The 19,828-nt window shown below is 38.7% G+C and overlaps 1 protein-coding gene and 1 long non-coding RNA gene across 2 annotated transcripts in view; one reads left to right on the forward strand and one right to left on the reverse strand.

Annotated features, from left to right (window-relative positions):
- Nucleotides 1–5,934, reverse strand: part of LOC148320103 (uncharacterized) — a 49,949-nt gene extending 44,015 nt beyond the window's left edge. The window contains exons 1-2 of the long non-coding RNA XR_015839559.1: nt 5,861–5,934; nt 3,308–3,413 (exon numbers count right to left, since the gene is read on the reverse strand). This is a non-coding gene — a long non-coding RNA (uncharacterized LOC148320103). The remainder of the gene's footprint in view (nt 1–3,307; nt 3,414–5,860) is intronic.
- Nucleotides 1–19,295, forward strand: part of opcml (opioid binding protein/cell adhesion molecule-like) — a 44,277-nt gene extending 24,982 nt beyond the window's left edge. The window contains exons 4-7 of the mRNA XM_088278911.1: nt 14,578–14,715; nt 14,893–15,013; nt 15,572–15,723; nt 17,154–19,295. Of these exons, the coding sequence (XP_088135037.1) occupies nt 14,578–14,715; nt 14,893–15,013; nt 15,572–15,723; nt 17,154–17,257 (515 nt within the window). The 3' untranslated portion in view covers nt 17,258–19,295. The remainder of the gene's footprint in view (nt 1–14,577; nt 14,716–14,892; nt 15,014–15,571; nt 15,724–17,153) is intronic.
- The last annotated feature ends 533 nt before the right edge of the window (nt 19,296–19,828 follow it).

A 19,828-nucleotide genomic window follows, 5' to 3' on the forward strand; every position in this document is an offset into this window, starting at 1 on the left:
TGGCATGCAAAAAAATTTTAATTTGCACTTTATGTAGAGATAAAAATAAACAGCTTTCAATCCAGGACGGGCACGGCTGACTCTCAGGACGGGTAAGGACCCCCAAAGCACCAAACCTTAAAAATAACAAGTATTGCCACCTTACTGTAGAAAACACATAACAACATGTAAAACTATTAACTACCACTTAAATATTTGATTTTGTTTTCCTGAGACAAAATAAAAAGCATTATATCCCTCGCAACAACACGTCTGAGATGAGACTAGAAGCGTGAGCAAGAAACTGGGAAGAATAACAAATCAGAGGCATGCTCTGTGTGTGTGTGTGAGTGTGTTTGTTTGTGTCAGGTTGGACCCATCATTTCAAAAGTGGGCTGACAAATTGTTGAGCAATAAGCCAAATATAATGGGCAAATAATTATCCTCTCGCATTCCACTGCTCCTCTCCGTCGTGTCCACATAACTAAATCACCAAATTGAAAAACCACACCGACAGTTAGGCATAGGTAGCCGGATAATTAAATGCCCCATGGCAACCCTGAACAAAAAAAAAATGGTAATACATCTTCCTTGGCAGCAAGCTTATTGCACACAAATTGAAAGGGAGAAAGTGAAATAGTCTGTGGATTTGTGTCGATTGGTGACCCAGTAAAAGGGTGCGAGTAAAACATTGCAAAGATATAGTATAGAACTTAACGACTGTGGATTTTTATACACTTTAAATACGCCCGTTATTTTACAATATTGTGTTTCCTTTGATAAATTAACTGACCATTCTAGCCAATCAGAGATGGCGTTAAGAAGGCGATGTCTGTCTTGACCAACGAGAAGCGCTGCGCTAACTGCGTTTGTTTACTCGCACAATGTATGTTGAATGTACACAAATCATGAAAAGTAGCAGACTCCTAAAGGGACAAAAGGTGTACCAACACTGAAATGCGAGGACTAACTCTAAAAACTTCAACAGAAACTGTCACAGTGTTAAAACAAAGATTGATAGGAATTTGGCTTTTGACAGGTAGGAAATATGAATATTGAATCAGAAAAGGGAATAATTAGTGATGGGTAAATACTATTAAAATAAATTCAGCGACGAGGGCCAAGGGACAGCGATGCAGTTATCTTTTCAAATCTATCGGCCAAGTGCAATACTGAACTCATTGTGTGGGAGTTTTTTGTTTGGCTAATCAATGGCAAATATCTAATCCACTTAATGTTGTGTATTTTGTGGAAGTAGAGTGTGTGTTTTGGAAGGTTCACGTGGTGTCATTTGAAAGGTTCAGCAAACTTTTCTGTATTGCCACACCACCCACACCAAGTGCAAGAGGCTCTTAGAAACAAATACATGGCGTTTAAAAAAAAGAGTTCTGACAAGGATTAACAGAAGGAGAAGAGTCTGAGTCCACAAAGGCCCAGGGAGATGGAGAGAGAAATATTTAGAGAAGTATCTGAGGGGCACAGAGGTACAACAACTGATTAAAGTGCCTTTTAGCAGACCATCAAAATCACTGTCGCCAATCTGCAGGACATCGACATCAAGCACTGCCAGGACGATTGCTCAGGACCGCCGCTACCCAAAAAAAACAACAAAAAAAAAACTTTTTTTTTTTTCCCCACAGCCATCAGGGAAATGATGCCAGCTTCTAAGGACCAACACAGAAAAACAGAGGAGGAGTTTGTTTTCCTTGCACATGAATCTGCTGAGCAAGGACTAAATGTGCAAATCTATTTGTTTTAATCACTAACAGTGATGTAAAGATAAAAAAAGAACAAAAAAAAATTAACAATAAGGGAAAACAACGCTGATAATTTCCATGTGGTCACGTCACACCCCATAAAAACACTTTGAAAGGCGAAGTCAAGTGAGGCGACTGTTTTCAAATTTGGCACAATGCCAATGTGCAAGAATTCATTCTCTGCTCTGGGAAACGTGTTTTCAGACCACAGGCGCACGATGTTCCATAAAATCAAAGACCCTGTTGGTTTAGATAAGCTTTGAGAAAAATGGAAAAATACAGGAAATCGTCTCGTGAGAAGTGCCCATACATTCACCACCGACAGAATACTAATACCTAACGCTCTCTGGTTAGACCTGCTCTGATCCCAACACTCATCTGACTGCAGTTTCAAGATATTGGTAGCAACAAAGGAGAGTGCCTTCACTACAAAATGAAAATAACTGCAAGAGCAGGTTCCACCACAAACCTGCAGAGACATCCCGGCAGCGTAACGGTCCGGCCCTCCGGCCCAGTCCATTTTTGAGGCTGGGGGTGTGACAATTTAAAAAAAAAAGGAGCCCAATTGAGCAAGGCCGCGGTTGGAATCCCCAAACCCATCACGTCGTAATTATTTTAATACTTCTTCCACGAATGCAATATTATCGGTTTCATGTTTTCACTGCACATATAATGCTTGCCTTAAAAAAAAGCCGTTTTTCAGGCAAACGATTCCAGCTCCTTTTTGGGAGCAGAGCTAAAAGGGCCTGTTCTCTGAGAGAGCCGACCTTCCCGTCACTAGAACGCATCTTGTTGGTTGCATGGTTTAATTAAGCATAATAAGACGGAAACAACCCTACAAATACACGTGCATTAATATTTAATTAGTCTGTATTAGCATATTTGGTATTGGAGTAACTCAAAAATAATTGAATGTAATAAAAGTGACATTAGTGGAAAATGATTATTTTTTAAGTAACCGTATGAACTTGGAACTCGCTAATAAAATTGGCACATTAAACGTGCAATTTACACTGAGCAATGTTTTATCTGGAGCAATTTGTTGATAAAGCTCATGAGAAAAGCTCGGGCAGGTGCAAACCATTTAAAAGGGAATGTCTCTTGCTCACCTGTCCCTCCCTCATTAATCAAAGTAGCAATTTGTGTTATTTCCCCCTCAAAATTAAACTATTAATAACATGGGCTATTTCCTCTCACACCTGGATCCATTTAATGTCACCGGAATGATGAAATACCTCCGTTTAAAAGCCTTTTGTCTCCAGAGATAAGGAATCTGTTTTACTTCATGTAAACAAGCACCTTGGGTGTTGCCATTGCAGCTTTTTTCAGTTTGGCTTTTTTATATTTTGAAACATCTGGTCTACAATACAAGTTTCATTGAAAATTGGCGCTGGTGGGGGATTATTGTCGATGTCATTTTCGCTTTCTTTCAAGCAGGCTCGCCTTTATCAATGTGCTTACCTTGGCTGGAGCCCAGCTCGATGAGTCGAGGGGCGAGCAGAATTTAAAAAAATAAATGAATACAAATTTGTTGATTTTTCTGTCAATCACGACATTGCCACTTGTCGAACCTTTTGTCAGTCACTTTGTCGCTGCACCAATTCACAAAGCCAGCTCTCCGGGGCATAGCTTGATACAGTGAATCAAGCTTCTTCCACCGCTGATATGACATATAACCTGTACAACACAATTAAAAAAAATAATAAGTATCACTTAATTCATAAATATTACTAAGTATATTATATATTATTTTCATTATAGTATTATTATTAAAAAATTAATAGCTAGAGAAAAACGAAGGCAGATCTGGAATCAGGGCAGAAAAAAATCATCTAGAAGTTTATTTACATCACTGATTAAAAAGAAATTTGTTGATCAGTGCTATTCTAAATCTTCCATCTGAGTCCAAGGTCACAGTGGTGATAAATATTGTCATAAATAAATACATTTTGATTGCTACACCTATTTGAGAACTGTCAAAAACAGGTAAAAATATTTAAATATTCAATTGTTAAAATTTAAGATTTTCCTGATCTGAAAATAGCAGACGCTAAATTCACTTAAACAGATAAAGATTAATTTATTTTACCAGGAATGGGCATTTAATTTACTAAAGCGACCATATCAGAAACTAGAAATTGTATTGGGGGCCAACACTTTTTTTTTCACTGTTGCTATTCCCTGAAAAAAAAAAAAATAGTTGCAAGATTGGTCCTAACAGTCGGACTGGCCGATTATGGCCCGTGGGCCATAATTTTCCTCGGTTTGTCTTCTACCAAGATCCCAAATAGCGGCAATTAATTGCATGTTCATTCATCCTAACAGATTGCACTCGCTGTTGGCAACCGGTGTATAAGCGGGTTTGGGCTTTGGGCTGCTCTAATGGGTTTCTACATGGATGATTTGGGAGCGCACTACAAGTATAAAGTGAAATTTGTAATTGAATTGGTAGAGGGAAACAAACATTACTGAGCTATAGGAAATATCTTGAAGAAGGCAGCAACATCATGTTTTGTTTTATTTAACTCGCCCCAAGAGCGTACGAATTGGATGTGTCTGCCCATCATGCGTAACGCGACGCTTTAAACTTAAGACAGCACACCCAAGAAACTGCTCTGAGAGGACAGCTCCCGTTGTCGCTGTGATGAAATAAACCATGGAGACGCAAGGAAATAGATTCATCATAGGTCAGTGCGTCTGAACTTTTTTTTAATGCTGTACCCTACGAAATATTTTGTCAGTCAAGAATCCCCTTAATCAGCGCAAAGCATTTGGGTTCGCCACCTCAATCCTCCGTCATGCCGAAATTAACAACTGATAATTGATCAACATTTAAAAAAAAAGTTAAACAGAGCTTCCCACTTTGTTTCATTGGTTTATTTTGTTTTAAAGCACCTTCATTTTTTTTCATTTAACTTGGAAATTATAAGTTTGATATTTTGGAATGTAAACTCGAAACTGTTTATGATGCAGATCAATTATATGGGGAACTACAAACATAAATAAGGTGAAATAACTTTAACTTAAACATTGAAGTGGAGAAACTGCAAAAAAAATTAAAAATGAGGGCAAATACTTTTTCATGTTATAGTGCCAAGGAAAATACAGCAAGCCAAGAAAAATATAGCACTATTTTGCTTTTTCGGGTTGTAGACATTGCTTGATGGCAAACTGCACATTGTAGAAGAAAAGTCTTATTTGAAATGCCCCTTTTCTCCCCAGAATTAATTTACGAAAAACAAAATTTAAAAAAAAAAGGTAACACAAACAGTCACTTAATTTTTTAGTTCCCATGTTAGCAAAAATCTTCTTAAAAACAATTCACAGTACAGAAACAAAAAGAAAATTCTGATAAAACGGACTATATTGAGATACTCTTGTACTTTATACATTATTTGATTTGTTCTGCTCCGCTGAGAAAGCAAATTTTGCTATCACCGTATCTGAAATTGTACTGTCCTCATTCTGTCAAAATGTTACACAATGAGCCAGGAAAGGGGAGGGACTTTGTTGGCAGTGATGTGGGGGGTTTTTTCTCTTTTTTTTCAGGGGAAATGTGGGCCACAGGCAACTGTGAGACTAAGATCTGAGAAGATACATTTTTAACTTTACGACTGGGGCAATTGAACGGAAATCCAGGGCTCCAAAACATTTTTTTTTCTTTTAATAGGAGTACAATGGTTGATAATGTATAGCGGGGTGCAGAATGACTTGTCCTTATCAATCTGTCGCTAGACATTTAATTTTTTGAAGGCTTTTATTTTGGGTTGCTGAAACACAAAATATTAACATTTATAAACAACGTTCGCTCTGTACTGCTGTTTCCACCTTACGTGTAGCTCTTCTTCGCTCTAGAATGCGAGACTAATAGAAATTATTTAACCAATATTTCAATCAATACAACGCCTCAATAAACTTACACATGCATTCAATGCAAACATACTTCACAGCATTGCACACGACGCTCTCTCGCTATTTCAACGGCAACCTGTTCGTCTACTTCAATTACTAAGTTACATCTCGAACGAAAAGCGTCAGTAGACACTTAATTTCAATATATCACACTTACTATCAATAAACACATTCACACATCAATATATGGTATTCGATTTCGATTGTCTTACCTGAAACACAAAATATTAACATTTATAAACAACGTTCGCTCTGCACTGCAGTTTCCAGCTTAAGTGTAGCTCTTCTTCGCTCTAGAATGCGAGGGTCCCATTTTGGCACACACGCAAAGCAGCGAACGCTGTCCTCTAGTGGTCAGAGTTAGTCATTGCAACTAATGTACAATAATTTCCCTCATTCTCCTTTGGAAATAAGCAGTAACATGAAACTACCACCCTCTTAACGTGGCTTGCACTAGTAATCAAACCAAAATATCTGTGGAAACAATACAATTCCAAATACAGTAATATTGAATATGAATGTATGCCACAATAAGCCAAAATTTTAGCGGTGTAACCGCGTGAGTAAATATTTGAGGGATGCAAACTGTAAATGGACTTGTGAAGTAAATATTCTCATTTTTCTCTCTATCTCTGACTGTGATGTATTTTTGAGTACCGATAAAAGGATATATATAATTGTGATAGATTATTTCAGAGGCACCATTTGCAACACTGGCACTTTCAATTTATTTTTCGTAGCCGTATTATGAAGGCATTTGCACACTTGATCAAGCTTGAAGACAAATATATATTCCCAGTTCGCATCATGTTAGCTTTCATGTCACATGTGTAACCAGCATCTTCACGCCGGCTTTATCAAATGTCACAAGGGTGCCATGAGATGGTATGCATGAACGCGTCACTAGTGGGTCGTTATTAATTATCATCAAGTGGAATTATCAGGCTGAAGCAACACAAGCCAGCTAATTACACTCCCACTGTCATGCTGAATTTCTTGAATTATTGCCTTCATATGAATATTATATAGGATGTCATTTTTATAGGATTTTTTTTCTCACAGTTTCTTGTAATACTATTTCTGATTTCTGAAAATTATTCATACGCAATCAAATCATCGGTAATCAAGCTGAGCTCCGCAAACATGTTGTGCGGAGATGCACTGTGGAATTTCTAACTTTGATGCCCAGATGAAGACTAAATGTGAGAGAATTTTATTTCAAATGCAAATACAATTTATTCTATTTTGCCAAAGTTAGCAAGTTTGAATTGTAGGGTGTTAATTAAGGACTGGGTTGGACTCTCAGAATTTTCCACCATATGCAATTGACATTAACATAAAAACTTTTGTCCTGCACCTCGGGTTGCTGTCAATGAGTGTGATTTGCATTTATGTTAATTAATATGTTGTGGCAGAAATAATTACAATGTAGGTAACGAAAGACCAAAACTAACCAAAAATTTTCGGGAAAAAAAAATGACACATTATTCAACAGCGTTCATCCGTTCATATCGTCACCTCAGTGTTATTTGAAGCTCTCCGTCGTCTAATATTTCTCGTTTCTCCTTAAAGTCACTGGGAGAAATAAATTAGACCGCGTAATCAGAGGGAGTCAAACTTGAGGCTTAATTGAGATGAATTGGAAATATATAGATGTATTTAATGCAGGTGTGGGCAAACTACGGCCCGGGGGCCACATGCGGCCCGTTAAACGTTTTAATCCGGCCCGTCAAACTTGAAAAAAATTTAATGAATAAACCCCGCATTCAAAGAAGAAAAAGAGCAATACGTGAGTCTCTTCCTCTCTGCACGTGCACTAACACTGGAGTAGAGAAGCAACAACGTTGGAGGCTTCTCTTTCTCTCTCTTCACAGCAACACAGCGATATGTGGAGGATCTTTGTACCATATGTAACTGTTGGCGTTCTCTTCACCATTCACCCACTTGGGGTTCCAAACCAGGCGGCACCATGTAACTCGCTTGAAAGTGGCACACGCTAACTGCTTCGTTGAAGTCCCGCGCCACCGACTCAGCGGCCAGGACCTCCAGGAGAGTTTTACTGATCATGCAGTGCAAGCTGGCATCTGTTACACACAGTCAATTATCCACCTTATTCTTTGCCCCCATGAACTGAATTCTGGGGCGCTCTGAATAACTGAATGACATAATTAGATAATGCTCTCAGTTTCCAAACGGTTGGAGTGATACGCCGACAGTTAGGCGACAGATTTTGGGTGCAAGTCCAAGCTCTGTTGTTCCCTGTCTCGATTTTTGATAAATTTCCCCCCAAAATGCGATTTGTACTCCAAAGCGAGTTATTTGTTTTTGATGCATTTTATTTTTCACTGTCGTAACTTACACTCCGGAGCGATTTAAAAATATTGTATTTTAATTTCCTAGATTTCTGTCTAAGATCACAAATCGCCACACTAACTTTGAGAAATATCTGGGAGTTTGTTGAGTGAGATTAAATAAATGTTACTGCTCAGATGAAAATGGTGAGAGCAGCAGCAATACACTTTAGTCACAGTTTGGCATAACACAAATCTCAAAGTTGTGTCGGAGGTATAAATGAGAAATGTTGGAAATCCCTTTTCAACATTTCGTTACTCAGGGTGAGATCACACATACACAAGCGGAGAAACTTGAGATTTATTTGCGAGCTTGTTATCTTTTCTCCAAGTCAAAAGGAGGCTAAATTGAGAATAGATGTAAGTTATTTGCTCAGGCGCTGCTTTAGTTTAATCTCCATCCACACAAACAACTGTCAATTATCATCTGTGAGGCTTGAGCGATGTTTGTAAATATAGCGTATTTACAAAATAGTAAAAAAGCATAAAATATTCCGTTTTTTCAGATGCTCTTCTTTTTAATGCATTCATCGAATTTGACATATTCTGCCTAGCGAGATGGCGCAGATGCGACTGGTCGCCTCCGTGATGTGCCCTCGAGTATTATTTTTGTCATTTTCGTTCGTTACTGGCAACCCTACACAGCTGATTTACACGAGAGACAACATGCTAAGCATGAGGGAGTTTACTCTCGCCATCATTCACAAATCCCCAAAGTCTTTTGGAGACACGGCAGCCCTCTATGGCGCATGGGGGCGACGTCGGAGAGGGGATTGAGGCGGCGTGCTAGTCAAACTTCCACAGAAAAGGATTTGGAACTACGCTCCCATCAATTCATCACGCAAATCTACACTCCCTCACCGAAAAAAAAAACGAGCTTCTCCTAACAAGGTCCAACAAAGACTTCACACATTGTGACGCTCTCTGCTTCACTGAAACTTTGCCTTCCAACTTCACCATACGAACTGCGTCACGGACTTATTATGGAATTCAAAGCAATACGGAATATGTTCCTATATCAATGAGACATCACTGATGTCACGGAGCTCAACGCACTCTTCAGCCCGGTTTGGAGTAGCTATTTTTAAACTGTGAGTCATTTGATTTATCATGCGCGTTCTCCTCCGACACACTTGCGCGGCGTTTATAAACCAATGCAAGCTTGTGCAAACAAGGTGCGACACCCTCTGGTTGACCAGGTAAATTCAACTAAACCACACTAGTTCACCCTTGATCATCCTGGGTGACTTTAACAAAGCAAAACTTAACCACAAACTTTCCGAATGGAAGCAGCAATGAGGGAAGGCAACATTCTTGACCACTGCTATAAAAATAAAAAAATAAATGCTCATGGGTATTGCCTGCGCAACTTTTGATTGTCTGCTGTACCCGCCGTTAACGGTCGGTACTACCAAGCGCATGAAATCAAACGGTACCATGTTTCGGTTGCAAAGCACATCTTCCTAAGTTGTGACTGTGCTTGCGTGGAAGAGATGGCGAATTTCCTTGGCACACTTGAATGCAGCAGTGCAAGCACACCAGTAAAATGATGCCATGCACCCACTCACGCAGGTTTTTCGACACACACACACTAATATTCCACATTTGAAGCGAGTGGGGCTCGCCCCCCACCTGTCAAACAAATACAGTTCATGAAGTATATACAGTTTGGTGAAACTCTATGCATGCTTGAGTTGAGAGTGGCAGGGTTGACTTCTCAATGCTGGCGCCGTTTGGTGGCTGGCGATGTGCCTGGGTCCCCACAAACGGTGCAGGCTGAAAGTCAAGTCAAGTCAAATTTATTTGTATAAGAATTAATCACAGACAGTCTCAAACGACTAGTGATGGGTAAATGAAGCTTCAAATCTGATTCATGAACCAATTGTAGGGTTTTTTTGGACTCCAGGAGATGGCACTCTCTGTTCAACATTGGGCTCAAACCACACTGACTTGACAATTTTTAAACCCTTTATTTAACCCAACAGTGTCATCTACAGGACACAAAAAATACAACAACTGGTTCACGAAGCAAATTTGAAGCTTCATTTTCCCATCACTACTGATTCCTCCACTTCAGCCCGAGCCCGGCTACGTCACCCAGCTTTGCAGAGAGGTTTGTCGATGTTTATGTAAAGAGGCCACAGGGGTGACAGAGTGTTTCAAAATGATATTTGTTCAAATAGGTACTTGAGTCGGTATTCGATCGAAGGCATATTTATTATACCAAACAGCCTCTTCCCGGGTGCAAGAGTAATTCAAATAGGTATTTCTTCAAATAATTATTTGTTCAGATTGTATTTGTCAAACAGTCTTGATGTATTAGTCGTTCAAGAAACAATCCTCATTAAAAGCGCTACACCAAAGATGATTGGGTGTTATCTAGTGCAAAGGAGAAAACGGTTTCACAGCTGTGTACTCGAGCTTTCTGGAATGTATTAAAGAGCTTAACCAGGAATATGTCGTCTTGTGATAGTTACTGTTAGTATGAACATTAAAAATAAATGAGGGCTGACATGTTCTCGCAGAACTTTTCATTCGCATTCATATGCGCTTCCAACTGTCTTTCTTTTTTTATTTTGCAATGGATCGGTCCAAGCTGTTTGAAATCATTTGAACTAATCAGGTTGCAGCAGCAGACCTTGCTTTCTTGAAAAACAACTGCACAAGGAACGACGATAACACTGTAGCTTTGTTCAACGTCTTTCCCTTTGTTGTTCATTGTAAAATGAATTGGATTGTATTATTTTTACTTTTTTTACTCATCCTCTTTGACTCATTAGGATTAAAATCAAGATGTTTTGTTGTTTGACAAAGTTTATATTGTATAATGAAAAAAAATTGGAATAAATTTTATTACAGGGGTGGGTAAAGTACGGCCCGGGGGCCACATGTGGCCCATTAAACGTTTTAATCCGGCCCGCCAAACTTGAAAAAAATTAAATGAATAAACGTTGTTTATGTTTTATTTTCTAATTACTGTGGTTTTTCAAAGACATATATATATATATTGTAATGTTTTTGTTCATTTTAATTTCAAATTAAATGTATTTTGTTCTCCGATGAGGTGAGGTTAAGAAAACACTCCATCCATCTGCTCCTGGTCCGGCCCCTGTGTCAAATTTTAGAACCCATTGTAAAAAGTTTGCCCACCCCTGTTTTATTATCACAATTAACAGCACAAAAGTACTGAAAATTGGTACCATTGAGTACTGGTATCAATTCTCAGGTACTGGGAGTCGGAATCAAATCAGTTCAAATGTGAAAGGCACCCATCTTTTCAATCCAATTAATTCCAACATATGAGCACAATGTTTGGACTGCATCAACTGGAGCGTCTTTTAAATGAGATCCTGGGTAAACATTTGGGCACTGTAACACCCGACATTACTTTTTATGAGTACGTGCGTCTCGACAAAAATGCTGCGCTCGTTCAACAACAACAACAACAAGCCATGGTTCACAGCCAACCTCAGGCAACTCAGGAAGGTCAAAGCCTTTCGAAGCGGGCATAAAGAACTATACAAATGGGCCCAAAACCATCTGACAACCGAAATTAACATCGTCGAGAGATCCTATGCTAAACTGGAAAAACAATTTACGGCTAATGACTGTGTCAGCGTGGAATGGCCTGAAATCACTTGCAAACGACATGAGATCTTCCCCAAAGCAGAGAATAATGAAGGACTGGCTGACGACCTAAATACATTCTACTGCAGATTTCAAAAGGATCCTTTCACAACCTCCACTCGCCCACTCCCATCACCACTCCCTCTCCTGCTGTGATGATTCTCAAACAGAACTTGAGACGGCTCTTCAAGCAACAGAAGATCAAAAAAGACGTCAGGATTGGATGGAGTGTCTCACCCTTGCCTGAAAGTCTTCATACAAATCTTGTATAAGGGGATTATAAAATGCTGGGACCGAATTATTCATACTGGACCACCTCAAAAATATCACTGGACCGCCCGCCGGCAGTTTGCCTTGCAAGAAAAGAGGTCGTTAGATGACGAAGTTAACATGGAGATGCATTTCATCCTGGAACACCTCAATGGCGCAGGGACCTACGCGAGGATCCTGTTTGCGGACTTCACCTCTACATTCAAAACCATCATCCCGAAATGCCTCTCCTCCAAGCTCTTCCAGCTCAGCATGTCTCCTGCCATCTGATAAATGAGTTACAACTTCCTGACAAGCAGGACTCAGCAGGTGAGACTTGGAAGGTGGGGGGGAGGGCATCTTCAAAACACACCATCAGCACCGGGGCACCCCCAAGGATGTTTCCTCTCTACACGAACGACTGCACCTCAAGGCACCCGACTGTCCAACTCTTGAACTTTGTAGACGACGCCACAGTCGTTCGTTGGCCTCATCAAAAACGGTGACGAGTCTGCATACCCACAAGAAAATCTTGTGCAGCCAACACAACATGGAGCTGAACATGCTCACCCTCAAATTGTCTACCCTGTGTTAACCGCCGAGACCTTCAAGTTCCTGGGAATCACAGGAACTGAAATGGGAGGCCAACATGAAAAAGGTGCAGCAGAGGATGTCCTTCCTGATGCTGAGACAGATCTACTTAGTCCTTTGCTAATCCATAAAAGTCTGATTTGGTACTGCCACAAAAAAGACAAAATCCAACCGCAATGGACATTTAGGACTGTAAAAAAAAAAAAAATCATCGGTAACCCCCTACTGCCCAGTCTAGAGGACTCGCAAACTTCAAAAAACAAGACGAGGGTATGGAATATTCTCCTGGACCTCCCACAGCCTAGCCACCACCGATTCCAGCACAAAACCAGGAGATTCAAAGTTTCTCCCCCTCCTCACCATTATCTCCTTAAACAGTTGACTCTAACACTATCGTGACACTTTGCCAATGTTTTCCAATTTTGCAACTGTCGTTGATCATATTCCAAAGCACTAGACACTTTAAAGCGCTCAAGATTTTCTGGATAATTGCACACACAAAGTTGCATTAAATCAGGCGTGGGTAAAAGTACGGCCCGGGGGCCACATGCGGCCCATTAAACGTTTTAATCCGGCCCGCTGAACTTGAAAACAATTAAATGAATAAACCTTTTAATTTCTTCATACTGGGGTTTTTCAAAGACATATATTTTATTGTAATGCTTTTGTTCACTTTCATTTAAAATTAAATGTATTTTTTTTTCTCCGATGAGGTGAGGTGACCAAAACACTCCATCCACCTGCTCCTGGTCCGGCCCCTCTGTCAAATTTTAGAACCCATTGTGGCCCACAAATCAAAAGGTTTGCCCACCCCTGCATAACATAAACTGCGACTGGTCACTTAAAATGGTGTAATGATTTTCTGTCTGCATCATCTGCACAAACGTCACGGTATTGCAAGCACAGTACCACTCATGACTTTATCCCGCTTGATGACTCCCCACACTGCTGCACAGGTGTCATTGGGTGGAACTGCTGCAAAATGCTACCCTGACATTTTGGAAAGACTTTCTAGACATGTATGTCATGTGCTTGCGTGTTATGTATTATTCAGATTCCGACATGCAAATTGTCTCTGGATTTTGTTGGCCGACGTCTGTAATTGCTTTCTCAATGGCGGTGATCCGAAACACCCCCTTTGCTGACTGCGATGGTCATTCAAGGTCGCAAAGGCACCTCTACCGTTTTTTAGGAACCAACATAAACATGGACAAACGAAAATCGATTTTGTTTCATGTAGGGAAGGGAAATAACATTTCCGCTCTGATGTGTGTATTGTGTTTGTATGCCCCCCCCCCCCCCCCCGCCCCGAATGAACGAGACAATACATGTCAGAGTGATGGGGCGCATCTCTTTGCAATTTTCTTTTTGTCCTCGGGCTTTGAACCCTGAATGCCACGACGTGACCTACAGCCGCCCCGGCGCTGACATAAATAATGTCAGTACCTTTTCGTGGCGCTGAATGAAAATCCCGGAAGTCTTACGGATCAAGGAGATTGTATATCACTGCAAGTATGCATCCTTTGATGTAAATATGTGTAAGTTATGTCAATATGAAAGCTTGATCATCGAAGTGATAGCGGCGTAATACTAGCTCATGGATTCATGCGCATAATCCTGTTCTGCCATATTAACTGACTCACATGTAGTGATGGGAAAATGAAGCTTCAAATGTGCTTCATGAACCAGTTGTTGTATTTTTGTGTCCTGTAGATGGCACTGTTGCTTTAAATAAAGGGTTTAAAAAATGTCAAGTCAGTGTGCTTTCAGCCCAATGTTGAACCGAGAGTGCCATCTACTGGAGTCCAAAAATACTACAACTGCTTCATGAAGCAGATTTGAAGCTTCATTTACCCATCACTACTCACATGAGGCAATTTCATGGCATGTTTGGGCAAGTGAGGAGGACGAGCAAATCCGCCCAGCGTTTTACCTATTTAATAATGAAACGCAAACATCACAAAGACACTTAAAGGTCATGAAAATTTTTGTTTGAGCAATTTCATGATGAGTCAACATAATGAATGAACGTCTCCGAATTGGCGATTACTGCCCTTCGAATAATTTGGTGTCGTATCCACACTGAAAGACTTTTCTTTCTTCTTCTACAGGCACTCATACATTTGTAACAGAAGGAGAGCGTCTGGAGCTTGCTAGCATCACCAAAGATCAGTCCGGATCATATGAGTGCATTGCTTCAAATGACATATCCGCCCCTGATGTCAGGACGGTGCAAGTCGCAGTCAACTGTAAGAGTCATACAAGCATTTTATCCAACAACAATTAGGGTGGTGGGTGGTAGTGGCAAAAAAAAAAATGGACATTGAACAATTATATCGGTTTTGATAATCTCATTGCATCACATTAACATCTTTCAGCATAAATCTTAGCTTGTTATTATTTAATTTTTTTTATGTATCTTATAGATCCTCCCTTAATTTCCAAGACAAGGGGTACAGGGACTGCAGTTGGACAAAAAGGAGTTCTTCAATGTGAAGCCTCTGCTGTACCTCGAGCAGATTTTGAATGGTACAAAGAAGATCGCAGGTAAGTTTGACCTTTTTTTATCACTCTTGGAAAACATGCTGTAGATGCGCAAACACTGAAATTCTGGGTGACTCTTACACATTATGAATGCTGTTAGAAATTAGAATGTATTTTACTCTAAGTAGATTTAACGTTCACGGCCGGTTTTGGGCACTGTAACACCCAATTTGAGACTAAAGTTGCACAAGCACAACATTTTTGCAAAATATTATGCAACAGATTAAGCCAAGGTGAAAATAAATTGACTTTTGAAGATTCTAGTGCATTTCAGGTTGTCCTGAATTCTCGCCCAAAAGGTCAATATTTCAAACTTTTTGTGTGTGTTGAATTTGATAGGAAAGGGTCTATAATATTGGTCATTTTTAGATTTGCAGAATAAATATAATTTCTATGTGGATATTTTTTTTAATTTAAATTAAAAAAATATCAAAAATAAAAAAATAACTTACATGTAATTGACGATTCCGTTGTGAAACAGCCACATGTACGTTATTAGGAGAAAACTCTTACTTTTTATTTGTCAATCGAGTTATGATTTGCTCTTTTTCTGCATTCCAGGCTTTTCAACGGAATTAACGGGATAAAGATCGAGAATCGGGGCAAACAGTCAATGCTCACTTTCTTCAATGTTTCGGAAGAAGACTATGGGAACTACACGTGTGTTGCTATGAACACCATGGGGATCACGAATGCCAGCATAAATCTTTATGGTGAGTTCAGTTGATTAATTTATATATTTTTTATTATATAATAGAGGTCAACGAATGACTTTTCCGTTGCCTTCTGATCAACGTGCAAATATTTGGATTTCACACCCACTCGAATCCCCATTCGAATCAGCCCCGATTTGTGCGTAGCCCCATTTTTTTTTTTTTTCATACTTTTTATTGCTGACACACTTCTATGCCACACTTTGGATCAAACGACTTTTTATTACCGGAACAATGCTGGCAGAAAAAGGATGATGTTGCAAAAAATAAATAAATAAATAACGTGACAGAGACACACCGGGGGCCAAAGTCTAGTCGAACTCAATGGGGCATGAATCTGGGTCAGATTCATGTCACTAGCTTCGGCAAACCCAATCGCCACTAGATTTGTACAAGCAGTGTGTTATGGAACAGTGAAGGCCAGCGATGCAAAAAAAATAAAAAATTAAACGAGGTAAACGGATTTTGTGGAAAAAAAAAAAAAATCAGGAGGTTTGTCTAATTTCATAAGGGGGTCTAAATATATGCAAATGTACAAGTGTGTCTATGCCGTTGGACGTGGGAATGAAATTTCAGTTTAAAGGGTCAGGAAAATATTTATTTCAGAAATAAATAATGATACCCCAAAAAAGGTAATTGCTTTGGCAGTCAGTTGGTATTCTGAGAGAGTGCGTTGAGTTCTGGTTCACTGGATTTGCGTAGGGGAAAAAAATTGTAACTTTTAAATTGAATCGATACGTTAGTCAAAGTGCTAATATCCTGCCATTAAAGCTGACTGCTACATGAAGTGATTCCTGACGATTAGTAATGAACACAGCAAATGTCTTTTTTTTTTCCCTATGGAAACCCCCCCCCCCCATCACAATACAAAAAGTATCAAATATGAACCGTATTTTCCGGACTATAAGCCGCTACTTTTTTCCTAGATTGTGAACTATGCGGCTAATACAACGTGCGGCTTTTCTGTGGGTTTTTCTTTCACCAGTAGGGGCGCTCTATAGTTTAAAAAATCCGCTGAATAAATCTTGATTTATTTTTTTTTTCTCTTGGGTCTGTTCTGCTTTAATTAGCCGTGTAACCGTGTTAAAAAGCGCTGTTTTAACAATTTATGTACGTTTATGTGCCATAGTACAAAATCGTTCCGTCCATGCAGTCAAAACAATTTTGAAGACTGTGGATTAGGCTTGTATATCGATTTTTTGTGCTTTTTTTTTTTTTTTTTTTTTCAAAAAGAATTGCTGCGGCTTATATATTGGTGCATTTTATAGTTTGGAAAATATAGTAATACTGCATTCCAAGGTTAGCCAGACACAACTTGGAGTAGTAATTATAACTTGATATATTTATTTATTTATTTACATTTTTTTATTTATTTATTTATTTTGGGGCTGAGCTAAGCATGGAAGCCATTTTGCATTTTGTCCCCCCAGGACCTGGCGCAATGCATGATGTCAACAGGGCCGCCGTTTTGTCCCATTTCTCCTTATGCACCTTGCTGACGATGACCTTCCTCTACCTGCTGCTCAAGTTCTGATGTTCCGACGGGACGACCTACAAGCTTCTGTCTGCATTGAAAAAGAACAGACTGTTGTCCTGTAAAATTAAGAAAAAGGAAAAAAAAAAAAAAAAAACGAAAGAGGCGCCAGTAGTTTACCCCTCTGTTTTGAGTTTTCTCAATCCCTTTTTCTCATTTTGCATTGGAGTCTGTCCCCGCAAAATGCTCGGCATTAATCGAATGAAAGGGGGGAAAAAAAAAATCTGAATCTCGCATACTAATTTAATTCTGATGAAGTCCTTAGTTTGTGTATACCCAAAACTTTTGTATGTGAAAAGAAAATAATAAATGTAACTGTTGATGGTTGACTGTTTCTTGCCCAATATCGGAGTGCACATTCTGATTATTATTGTGTAATGTCTATGTGTACAATACAACTTAACTTTTTTTAAGTAAATGATAAAAGGGAAAATGATTGTTGAGTTTAATCTGACTGTATTTTTACAGTTATATGCAAAACAGAACAAGACACTCTTAATGATAAGCAGTAAAAAAAACAAAAAAAAAAAACAGTACATAATGAATTCTCAGGCAAGTCCTACTACATAATGCATCTAAATTGTATTTTACATTAGCGTGTAGAAAATGTATAGATCTGTACAGAAGAGAAACACATTCTGATTTTGTTTGTATGTTTGATTATGTAGAATATGAAAATTGAAAGACTCGCCTCCTCACAATCACTGTGTCATAGCAGTTCCAAGGCATATTCATACAAAAGCACTGAAGTGTCTTTTTTTTTTTGTTCTGCTGGGGTGTGAATTGTGAATTGCACATGTTTAAAAGTACTCTAAATGTGTCGGTATGAATTGTATGAATTGAGTCTGCTGATGTTTCTTTTTTTTTGTTCTTTTACATTTTGTCAGTCACAACCGACTTATGCAATCTGCAATATAAATTCAAGAAACTCCAATTTGATGTAATTTTGATGAGAGGGATCACCGTTTTAATAATGTGAATTACAATCATCAAGAAAACAAGTATGTTTTTTTTTTTTTTTTGCAAAGCAGTGTTTCCCGTATTGAGTCGGGTTTTACACGATTGTCAAAACAGTCACCGTGAACTCACCTGCGGTCTATAACTTAAGCTTGATCGCGTAGCACTTTAATGTGAACTCATAAATTTAAACATTGGAAAAATTATATATATATATATATATATATATATATATATATATATATATATAATTTCATTTGTTGGAAGAATATATATTTCGAGTCAAGAAGTCGAATCATCTTCAACGAATGTATGGAGTGACACGGTGGATTTTTCCCAAGTTTAATGGATGGGTGCCTTCAACCCAAATTGACAAAGATAAACGGCAAACTATCGACTAAATTGTGGATGTAGATCTAAAGTGAGATTTATTTGAGTGCTTTTTAAGACAGCACATTTTCTGCCTCGCGTAGGAATTTCATTTGATGAGATTGTACAGCACAAGTGAATTCTGAAGTCATGTTATGATATTGTCCAGTTAGCTCATGTGCACACTTTGAATTTAGTAACGTGTCGATTATAAAACATACAGGAAAGAGACTAATGTATGTGGGAATGCTTTTTTTGTGAATGTTATTTGCTTGTAGTGTTGTTGAATCAGATCCAAAAGCCTTCAAATTTCGGGATGGATGTGGCCCCTTTTATCTTAGAATTGTTGGTGAGAAGTATTGATGTCTAACACCCACCCCCCTCCTCCCCCAACAATGAAGACTAGCTCCGGCATTAACTAAGGGGTATATAATGTATGGTAACATGAACGATGGCCTTCTATTTTTTTTTTTTTTGTAGTTTAAATAATTTTGTTTCATGTATTCAATATGTACTGTATTATCGTCCTTAATGCATAACACGATATTTTTGTTGTCATTTCTAAGGGATGAGCACTTTTATGGTTTAATTGTTAAATATGATTAATGACATTGCTGGGTATTCCGCTTACAATAGTCACTATTGTGGTATATTGTCATCGTATCATTTTATTGAAAATTTCAAAATTGTCCATAAATTGTTCAAGTGTGAACTCAAGTTGCCACTCGTTTGTTGTAATATTTTTTGTCTGTCAATCTTTGTATTTTTTTTTTACAGAGAAATAACTGTTAATTGACAAGTAGAAATAGTATCAAAGAGGAATTAATTTAATGACTCCAATCTTTACGCTTCAACAGGCATGCTTTGATCTATCCCCGCATAAACCCTTTATTTAAACCAACAGCGCCATCTACAGGACTCAAAAATACAACAACTGGTTCATGAAGCACATTTGAAGCTTCATTTTCCCATCGCTATGCATAAGACAACAATTTGAAAGGGACAAAAAAATTCCTTATATGATAGAAGACATCACTTCCACAAATATTTATTTTCACCTCATCATAATTCCCACCCACAATTTGACCTTGAAATATTTTCATCAACTGTAATCTCTCGCATGTACTCTAAAACATGAAAAAGTTTCAGATGTGTAAGCAATAAGGAGTCAAAGTATCTAAAACCCAAAAAAGGCCCCCCACAACCCTCCACCCCATCGACTACCTTCTGCAGGGCGATAGAAGT

This window comes from Idiotropiscis lumnitzeri, chromosome 17 (genome assembly GCF_059441095.1).
Source record: "Idiotropiscis lumnitzeri isolate Australia: NSW breed Sydney's pygmy pipehorse chromosome 17, RoL_Ilum_1.0, whole genome shotgun sequence".
Taxonomy (NCBI): Eukaryota; Metazoa; Chordata; class Actinopteri; order Syngnathiformes; family Syngnathidae; genus Idiotropiscis; species Idiotropiscis lumnitzeri.